The 10,372-nt window shown below is 42.7% G+C and overlaps 1 protein-coding gene across 1 annotated transcript; it reads right to left on the reverse strand.

Annotated features, from left to right (window-relative positions):
• Nucleotides 1-2,555: 2,555 nt before the first annotated feature.
• On the reverse strand, nucleotides 2,556-9,148 carry LSM6 (LSM6 homolog, U6 small nuclear RNA and mRNA degradation associated). The gene is made up of 4 exons (XM_086464461.1): nucleotides 9,120-9,148; nucleotides 7,775-7,887; nucleotides 4,183-4,296; nucleotides 2,556-2,656 (listed from the first exon to the last, which is right to left on the reverse strand). Exons 2-4 carry the CDS (start codon nucleotides 7,866-7,868, stop codon nucleotides 2,622-2,624), a joined length of 243 nt encoding a protein of 80 aa, XP_086320587.1. The 5' UTR covers nucleotides 7,869-7,887; nucleotides 9,120-9,148; the 3' UTR covers nucleotides 2,556-2,621.
• Between the last annotated feature and the right edge of the window lie 1,224 nt (nucleotides 9,149-10,372).

Here is a 10,372-nt window from a genome sequence, read left to right on the forward strand (position 1 = left end):
GTTTGTAAGAGTGAACTTGTATCTTCCAATGGGATAAAGATCTTATAAATTAGCTTAAGTCATTTTTAAGCATCAGAGTTTGTGAAATACACCATTCTACTTTGATGTTTATATACATTTATAACGGGATGCCTCACCTTAAACTTTAGATAGTGTTCCTTGTGCTATTCTTAAAGCTGTCCAGCCAGTTTTACTTGCAACTGGTATGTTGTCCTACAGAACACATTAAGTCAAAACAAAATCTAAAAGACAAGTAAAATAAATCCGAAATGAATGTTTTATCCAACTCAAAACAGACTACATCCAAATATTAGACTGCCTAATTGAAGTTGAGCTTAAATGTTCACTTGCTTTAACACAGGGGCTGAAAATTATGGGGGGGGGAAATCCTGTAAAATGTACATAAAGATTGGTGACTGTGGGAACTAAATATTTAATTCCTTTAGCTACTTTTGAAATTTGAGTATGAATTACAACAGCTCATCTTTAATGCTGATTTTCCTATCTACCTCATAATAAATAGTGACTTCATGATCTAGAATACATTAAAAAAACCCAGCATGTAAACAACACTGTATTTTCTAAGTTCAGAGTTTAATATGTGATTAGACTGAGGTAGCAGATCACAACAGGAAAACGTTCTGTAACTAGAGCTGTAGAAACAGAACTGCAGTTAAAAAGTTAGTGATGCAAACTCTTGGGAGTAAATCAAAGTCTGTGCAAAACTTATTGCTATAGGTGGGTAGGTGGAGGAGGGGAGAAAAACTAACCCCATATTAAAATTAAAAAAAAAAAAAACCAAACAAAATCCAAAACCAGGAATGAAAGCACACAGTAACCTGCCAGCTAGCTGCATATAGATGACAAAACAAATGAGAAGCTGCATGCTCCACTTGAAGGCTCATCTTCCTTTTTCTTCTAAAAGAAGTCACTTACACAAGAGCAAGCTGGTGATTTGTACTTATATCCTGGACCCTTTTCAACCCTTGTCAGAAAATTATAAATTATTGAAGCATATTATAAAGTAACATCTCTATTTCTGTGTTCTGAGGTGTTTAATGTGGAAAGGTTAACTACTGATTGCAAAATAATTTAGAATTATTCCTTGATCTTAAAAAAAAAAATTAAAAAATTTGCAGCCCACATTCTCTCCCTTGGATAATTGAAACGTTACTGTTCCCTGCTTGCATTAGAGCTACTGGTACTTGGAAAGAATGGACCCATGTTATATTCACACAGTTGTTTTATGTTCATCCATCCCAACCAGAAGTATTCTTGTTCCTGAAGGCACTATAAACTGCCAAAGAATAAAGCAGGGCTTCAGAAAACGCATTTTAAAAAACTGGCTAAATAACCTCACCATGAGGTGCATCACCTTAACTTATAACTGTGTCCCAAGGAACAAGAAAATACTCTAAGGATCTGGATGTTAAGTGCAGTAACACTCAGACTAAGAAGTATCTGAAATGTTCAGGGTGTTTTTTTTCTTGGCTGACTGCATGTAAAAGGATAAAAGGTATTTTATAAATTGTATAAGGATCCATGTAAAACTGAGCTGCATTTACTCACTGGGCTTTGATTATCCAGGAGCATTGTTGCAAAATATAAACAAGCAAGTTCCAACTCCATTCCCTGCACAGGGGTTCCCCCTCCCTAATGCACACCCCATACTATAAGCTTAATGTATTTGTGCTCATTTCTGGCTGGCACGTAAAGAAAGAGAAAATACAGATGGTGCCAGGTAGGGGGGGGGAGTGGATGAGAGAAAGAGTGAACTGTCTTTAAATAAAACATGTGGTATGTTTACAAAAGCTGTTAGATTCCTAGTCTGTTTTCAGGAGTAGCTTTACATATTAGTTATAAATGCTTTTTATTAAAGAAGTCCATTGTGTTTGGTAGAGATGCAGGGAAAAAAGGTAACTAGAAGCTGAGGTAGGGTGGGGGGTGCAGAGGCAGGAGGTGAAGCAGCTGCTAGCTGTGTTGGCATACCAACTGAGGCTGGCTTGTCACCTGTGACTGACTTCCTCAGCTGGCACAGAGCTTTCTTTTCACCCTTAGGGCTTTTCTTCCATTTGATTCAATTCTTTCCCCGCCCCTAACTGTTGAAGTGTCACTGTTACATCCCTTGATTCCATCCACAATTCAAGATTTTTCTGGACAGCTGAACTTTTTACCTGATGACTCTTACTAGATTGGCATTTAATGCTGACCCTGCGTTTTCCAAAAGGGATGGGTCATTGTCACCAAAATACTGACATCTCCCTTCCCAACATCAGTTAAGCTATTGTTTTGCCATCAATGCAAGGCTGTGATTTGCAATTACTCCATGCCTGCTTACCTTCCATTCAGTGTTTCTGTAACTGTTAGCATAATTAAACAAGCTGGTGCTTTGAATTAGCCTTACGGCACTATTACATGCTTCTCTTATTTATTTTTTTCTGTACAGTGGAACAAAGCAATGCTTTGAAACAAAAACATTCAGGAAGTTCACACTTGTTTACATTTATTTAAAAAAATATTTAAACACTTGTGTATGTCACCTGTGGATTATTAACTACAAATCAAATACGGCTCATCACTGAAGAGGTTCACAAGTACAGAACAGCCTCCTTCTGGCATCTTCACATCCTCCTCTTCTGTGTGCTTATGTACAATACTGTGAAAAGGAGAAAGCGGCACACATAAAAGGGCCCTGGTAAATAATGTGCAGAAGCCTGTTTATTTAAAACATCTTATTTCCGTGGCTTGTAAAACAATAGTGTAATTAATCCCATTTGGCATGAACAAAGTCAGGAAACAAAATTTTAAGTCCAGGTTTCAAGAAATGCTATCAAATTTCCACACTGTGTATTACTTTAGTTTGGTATTTATTATATTCATAGCCAAACTACACTCCAGCAGACACAGGCTGAACAGAGGAAGGATAAAGCAACCTACCCTACAGCATTACTGAGGGGAGCGTGAGAGAGTTTCTAAGCAGCAGAATCACAGGTATCAGACACTAATGCTACGATCTTTCAACAAAAGCTGGAAATCCAAGCCCTTAAGCAAAGCTCACCATTACCTATGAAGCAGCAGACATCTTCCACCTGCTTGACATCCCCAGAACAGATCCATGCACAACATGAAACTGCATCGTGCTCCGAAACCTGAGATGTCTTAAGTTCCCTGCTCAGCCTGTTCTTCAGCCTCCTGCCTCTCATCCATTTGTTTTAACTTCTAGAATAGATTCTTATTTCCATAATTGATTCTCCAGCTGCAATGTCACTGCACTCCTTAGCATAATAATCCAAATTCCTTGCAAAAAGCATCTGGCCTCATTCAAGGATTATTTCTCCTCCCAAAATACTCTTTCACATTGGTGTCACATTCCCTTTGATTCTTTTTGTAACATGGCATTCAGTTGTTTCTTTTAATTCCCTCCCTCCTTCAGGTCCTCCATTTTCTTCTCAAGTACCTCGGTCAAACCCTGCTTCATTTACCTTCTCTACAAGTCTATTCACATCTGACTTGTGAACCTTTTCTATTTTTAGATATTTTTCTCCCTGGCATGTCCTGCTATTACAGCCTAACTGATACCAGAGTCATTTCACGAGCCTGGGATTGTCCTTGAAGTGCACTAAAATCCACCTACTGCACTGGGATATTCAAAGGCTCGGTAGTAAAGTGGAAGTGATTTTCCTGACTGGTGGTAAAAATCTTTACTCATAAGATGAAATAGCCTCCAGTACTAATGAACAGCATTCACTCGGGTTTGGACAATTGTATCACAAGAAAATACTGCAGTATCACCAATATCTGTACTGTAGCATAAATTTATGCAGTAGTTTGCCAGCAAAACACAGAAACTTCTGTGGTGCAGAGGCCATCTAAGCAGGCAGTAAGTGCAAAAGAGTAAAGCTGCCAAATAACAGGAAATAAGCTCTAAGGAAGGCTAGAAAAGAGCATGCTTCTCCAAATGAACTTCAAGTTCAGAGGCAAAAAGGGCCACAAGAATGCAGAGAAGCGCAGACACTGAAAAGTGAAACACTAAAAAAGTAAATCTGTTAAGGTTTCCAAGAAAGCCTAAAACTAATGTTCTTACAGGCAGCTTGCTTTTACATTTCTGCCACTCCTCAAATTCAGAAATAAATACCAAAACGCAAACTTCTAATGAGCAATAACATAAGGAGGAGGAGTTACCATTATTTCCTCGGATAAATGCGTCCCCGTACTTGTTCTTTAACTGTCCATTTACATATTCTTCAGTCTGTTCCAGAGCTATATTCATATACCCATCCAGGCAAGCCAGGACACCTGAAGACAGTGATGTTTAAAAGTGAATCAGCTTAAACTTATTTTTAAAATGAACAAAAATGCATTGAGTTTGAATAGTGTTGAAAAACATATCTTCCTAACAAACTCAAAGTCCAAGCTTGGCCAGATGAGTCCGTAGATCAGAGTATTCTTCAAAGAACTAAGCTGGGAGTGAGGAACCCCAGGCATTCCAGTAGCAACTTTATCAGTTGATGTAAGAGTGGGGGGAAAGAGAAGTCACAAAGACATGACTTTCAAAAGATTGACAGTTTCCACTTTGAAAGTTTAAGTTGTCCCTTTTCACTTGTGTTTTAAACCACACACCTGAAATGAAGCTGTGACATTAAGTGTAACTGGACAAACTAAGGACAAGGCTATACAAATAGAGTTTTCATCAAAACTTGTGAAGGATATAGCTGAAAAACAACCCTTTTAATACAGGACACCATACATACTTTTTCATATTCATCTTCATGCTTACAGATCTAGAAGAACATCAGCTGCAAGTCTCTGTTATGATGTAAATAAAATTCTACAGTCTTCAACGGGTAAAGTGTTTTCAAATGACACTGAAATCTTCCCACAAAAATAAAACTATGCTGTTTAATTAATGCAACTCAGGAAAAAAAATCTGCTGTGTGTAATGTTACATGTTCTTTTGATCATGAAAATACGCATTTGAGTAGCACTGGTTTTAGATGAGTATGTATGTTCTCACTTCTCACAGCCCCTGTTGAAGGCTGTGCCTTGTTCACACAGTACTTCCTAGGTGCTGGCAGCATGATGGCATTTTTTCATTCAAAATCACTCCTCAGTGTCTACACCCACCCTTAATATCAGAACCATGGCCGTCTACAGATTTAACTTGCCTGATCAACACACAGACTATTCATGTAAGGAACTGAATGTGGGGATTAACAGATGTAAAGAATTGCTCAGAGAACACAATCTGATTTGTTAGTCGTGCATGTAAAACAACTTGTAAAAAAGCTGTATTAATTATCTCCCACTTGCATGTGTGTTTTTCCTGACTTCATCCTTGCATGCACAGACAATACTACTAAAATAATTTTTCCTCTGCTGAAAAACACCTAATTTATTTACCTGTCACTAAAAGTCGAAATATAGTGTATTGGCTGTACTTGGGAAGGAGGAGAAAACTCCAGTCTGAGAATCCTTGCCTGGGGCACATTCTCATTTTTCAGAAGCGTTATGGTAATATCTTCCACTAAATAATCAGGGATTCAAGTTCTCCTGCCAACTTGTAATGGTTTGAGGATTATTACGTTTTTCTTTCCTCTGTTTCCACACAAACAGGAAAAACTGACTGCTCACGAAGCATTGCTAAATGCACCAAAAACCCCAAACCAAGTAAAAATCAGAGCTGTTTTTCCACTCCAGTAATCCCAAGTGCTCCAAGTAACGACAGAAAACAAAACAAAACAAGTCTCCAAAATTAACATCGGACTGCGTGGATTTTCCTAAGCTACCACTCCGTAGGCCGTAAATGCAGTATTTGCAAACTCTTTTGTTCCTAGAGTGCATTCATGATTCTTTCATTCTCTTCCTCCTTTTCTCTGTGTTTACTCTCAGGCCACTAATGGCATTAAATATTGTCACTGCCCATCCTGGCTAGTGTTTTATCTGTATGTAGAGAAGTTCTGATTTACAGATCCATCTCTACACATAGAAATCATACATATTAATTTAACACATTACTTTCCCAGGGCTTCCTCCCCTATATGTGGGCAGCACTTGGCAGCGAATCAAGGTATTTTATGGTTACACATCACCACTTGCATTAGGCCACGTTTGTGCGTATGGTGGCTCGGAGGGTGGAGGTGCAGACACAAAATTAGCAACGTAGACTAGAGGAAGAATCTAGACAGATCTGCAACAAAAGCCTGACATGATGACTTTTTTAATGTTTGGCTTTTACAAATATTGGTCAAACTTCTGCAGAAAACAAACTGAGTGCATATTTTTCAAACGAGAACAGGATACAGGTTTTTAACTGCAGGATTCCATCAAGAGGGAAGGAAGGAGAGCGGAGGGAAATAAGGAAGGGAAAGGGGAAAAAAAATCTAGTAACAAATAAGGGTGTTCAAAGGAACTATGGTTCAAGTTTGGTAGGTCTGACTGGAGGCATGTTAAACTAGCCGTGTTGAGGGGAAAATCAGCAGCAGTTACAAATGGATCTTACAAAGCAGAAGGTACCAATGTTCTCAAAGAAAATAAAGTGCATCCAAAACCCAAATCTGGTTTGGCCCTGCTTTGTGTGTACCTTGTGATGACTTGACTTTGAGCTGTTGCTACACTTTCCTGCCAAAAAGAATTTACAGAGGCCAAAGACCAATGAGAAGCAGCGAAGTTCTTAAGCCACCAACCCCACCTGAACTGCTCAGACAATGTGGTTCTCAAAGAAGTGCCAGATTGCAAATTCTGTCAGCTGAGAGACACTAAAGAGGAACAGGAAGGGATAAGAAGGCGTTGCTTGCTCTGTCAGTGAACAATAACAATTTAAACTGTCATAATACAAAAGATTCCTTGTCACAGCACAAACAAGTCTCCTCTCACAAATGCCAGGCTCAGCCAATTGATTTAAACCTGTCTGAAGCAGCGATCTGTAGGAGGACCATAATGTTTAAATCATTGCAGAATAAAATGTCTAAATTGTGCACGATAGGAGATTCAGGACAGTTTTATTGTTTGGATACTATTAAAAAAATTGGATAGGCTGATAGTCTTACCCTAATGGGAACAGGACCAGGACATTTCACTGAACAGAGAAGTTTAATTTACTGGTTAAAACCCCCCTATAATCCTACATTCAGTGCAAGAAGGTAGACCGATAGGGTGAAGAGTTCAGGAATAAAACTGCTGGGCTGTGTTAAAATGAACAGGGCATATAGCAGCAAAAGCCACACTAAGCTTTCTCCTGCACCTCCAGGATCCAACAGGTGTCTAGGCAGTTGTTTAACCAGGAATGTAAATAACTCTCTCACCCCTTGTGTAAGAGTAGGCTTATGACCAATGACCTCATTTACCATTCGAAGCTTCTTCTGGACCAAGGTCTATACTAGGAATCTGAGAACAGGAAGGCGAAGAAAATGGGTAGTTCCAACAAGGGTTGCTATCAGAGCACTAAGGAGGGAACTGCCTGGCCATTTCAGGAATTGTAATTCCAGCCAATCTTTACAAATATCTGTTTAGAAACTCAGAATCATCCTAAGACTCCAGTCTAACTATCTGTGACTAAGGACACTAATGATTCACATATGTAATTTTAATCTCTAAATGCACCGTTGAACTCCTTTTCATAAGTTTCTCCAGAGCTGATTTTGTATTTTTAATGTCACCATTCTGAGATCTATATTCACATACTCCAAGATTCTAGATCCCACTGTTTTGCTTTGCATCTGCTCCAGCCTCCCCCAAACACTGACTACTCAGCGTGAGAAACAAATGGAGAACTTACCTCGATAATCAACTCCAGAATTTAATTTTACAACAACTGGCCTTCCAATGATTTGTTTTAGAAAGTCACTAGGGGTTTGCTTCCGTAGACTCATCTTGATCTTCTCTGCTAAACTGGAAAGAGAAGTGAGAGAAAATATTTGGATAAGAAACATGCTCACATATGGCTTTTAAACACACAGTAGAGATGGGCAGTGCCCTGACTCAATACTTCAGTGAGAGAAAGTATCAAAGGAGATAAAAGCAAAACCTTAAGGGTGGAGGTGGAGAGTCAAGAGCTCCTAGAGCCATAGCTTTAAACTCTCCCTTTGGTATTTTTATAACTTCTGAAATTATTAAGAATCCTTGTTTGCCACGCTGTGCATCTTGTAAACTTCCAACAGAGCCAAAGGCCTCATCATTTCTGTAACACCTTTTGCTAATAAAATTAGAGAGCAAAGCCATAATGAGGTGTTCGTATCTTCAGGGGGTGGAGGGAGAAGCCAGTACTTCTGTACATAGAAGTTTGTGGTCGAACAGCAAGAGAAGGGTTTTTTTATCTCGGCTCACAAACAGGAGCAGAGAATAAATTTGTAAGGATGCCTTCAACTGAATCAGTTAAGTTAGTCTAAGTTTAGAACGGAGATGCTGCGACTTAAAAACTCACGGTGCAGCGCGCACACCCGGTTCGGTACGAGCCCCTCCCTCAGTCGGTATTGCTTAACTTCAGCTTTAATGCCACTTTGTCTTAGTTGTCTTGCGCTTTAAATCAACGGCAGAAAACGGCGCTAACGCTGACACCCAGCTCAGCGACAACCTTTTGTTGCTGGCTTTCTGCGCCGCGCCGCAACGGGCCAGCCCAGCCGCGCAACCATCGCCGCCGGTCTGGCCGTCAGCGCGCCGCGTCCTCCGCGATGTCGGCACCGCGGGGCTCGGCAGTGCCGCGCTCCCCAGCTCCCGGGGACCGAGCCGCCCCGCAGAGCGGTGCCACCCCCACCCCGGGCAGCTCGCCCGAAAGGACGCGCCGCCGCGAACGCTGCGGGCTCAAAGCCAGCCGAGACGGCGCGAAACGCGTTCTAAGAAACGCCCCTGACCAATCCCCGGCGCGAGGTGAAGCTCCGCTGCCGCCGCCTCAAAAAACAGCGGCAACGGCCCCAACCGACACCCGCAACGGCCCCAACCGACACCCGCAACGGCCGCCCCGCGCCTGCCGCAGGCGGCGGGGGAGGCACACGCACCCCACAGGAGCCCCCCGCCAACACAACCAGACAGCCGCCCCTTCCCCGGTCCCCTCCCCGCAGCCCGGGGGCGGCAGGTCAGGCGCCGCTGGGGGCCCCGCCACGGACCCGGGCCCGCCCCGCACTCACCCGCCGCCGCCGCCTGAGCCCCTTCCCGGCGCTCGCCGCCCGCCGCGCTCCCGCGCAATCAGCACCGCCCCGCTACGGCGCGGCGGCAGGGACAAACGGCGCCGGGCGCGAGAACGCGCGGGGTGGGGCCTGTGGGCGGCGGCGGCGGCCGCTGCCCGCCCTCAGCGCGCTGGGTGCCCGCTAGCGGCCTGTGCCGGGCACGGCCCCGCAGCCCCCGGGTCGCCTTTCCCACCCGAGTCCGTGGTTATGGGTGGGTCCCTGCAGACCCGCTCCCCGGAAGGCCGCCAGCCCTGGCTGGCGTGGCACTGTGGCGGCGTAAAAGCGCTACTGATGTTTCATGTAACTGCCCAAACGCCATCAGGCTGTGCTGCGAGGGGTTCACCGTGGGGCCCGTGGGCCCTTCGTCAGCCCAACATCACAGAGATGCTTTTGTGGCTTGCTTACACTTAGACCCCAAATAATGCCTCGTGAATTTCTTACGGAAAAATTGCATGACCCAATATGTAGTTATATTCCACTATAACGAGATCCTGTTGATTCCAAAGCGATCTCCTCGCACACGGGCCTCATCAGAGAAATAAGTGAGCACCTCGCAGCTGTCAGCGTAAGGGTCCTTACCAGAACAGGATAGGAAAGTGTCACTGTGTTCATTTTACAGATGAATTAGTGAACATAGAAGCAAAGAGATTTTCTTCAAATGTCACCTGGAAAGAACGTGGCACAATAAGAAGTTGAGCTTTTGTCTTCTTTTCCCCATTTTCTCACCCATCTTTTTCTCCTTCTTCCACCTATTCCCTAAGGCCTGGAAAATACTTTTTTTTTTAAGGGATTTAGTACCGTGACAGAAGTTAATCAGCTGTGAAAGCTTCTGAACTGGATTTTTTTATTCTTCCATTATTGATTAAGTATTTTGGTGAAAGGGTTAATTCTCATGCTATGAAGAACATGTGCTATGGCTTTTCAGAACATGGGTTTGTGTTCTCTCTTCCTTATGGAGTTGTTTATCTTCTCTTTTTGAACACACATCCAGTAACATTTTTATCCCCAAACCTTAGGCTAAGAGGCTTTAAGAGGCAAGGCCTGCAAACCTGACCAAGGTCACGTGGCTGTCCCAGAGTTCAAGCAGAGGCATGGCCAGGAAAGCTGGGCCACGTTGTGCCCATGTTTCCAGGCAACCATCATGTTAATCAGGAGCATCCAACTGTGCTTGATTATATCCAGTACTTGAAGCAGAAAAGAAATGTAAAATAGTT

The sequence above is a fragment of the Leptosomus discolor genome, chromosome 4, assembly GCF_034619465.1.
Source record: "Leptosomus discolor isolate bLepDis1 chromosome 4, bLepDis1.hap2, whole genome shotgun sequence".
Classification (NCBI taxonomy): Eukaryota; Metazoa; Chordata; class Aves; order Leptosomiformes; family Leptosomidae; genus Leptosomus; species Leptosomus discolor.

What these genes read in the sequence shown, in the direction of transcription:
- LSM6 (XM_086464461.1), bottom strand. Translation starts at nt 7,868, where the DNA reads ATGAGTCTACGGAAGCAAACCCCTAGTGACTTTCTAAAACAAATCATT. An exon ending in TTCTGGAGTTGATTATCGAG is followed by an intron (nt 4,297 to 7,774) that starts GTAAGTTCTCCA and finishes CACTGTCTTCAG; the next exon opens with GTGTCCTGGCTTGCCTGGAT. An exon ending in ATTTATCCGAGGAAATAATG is followed by an intron (nt 2,657 to 4,182) that starts GTAACTCCTCCT and finishes TCCTTTTCACAG; the next exon opens with TATTGTACATAAGCACACAG.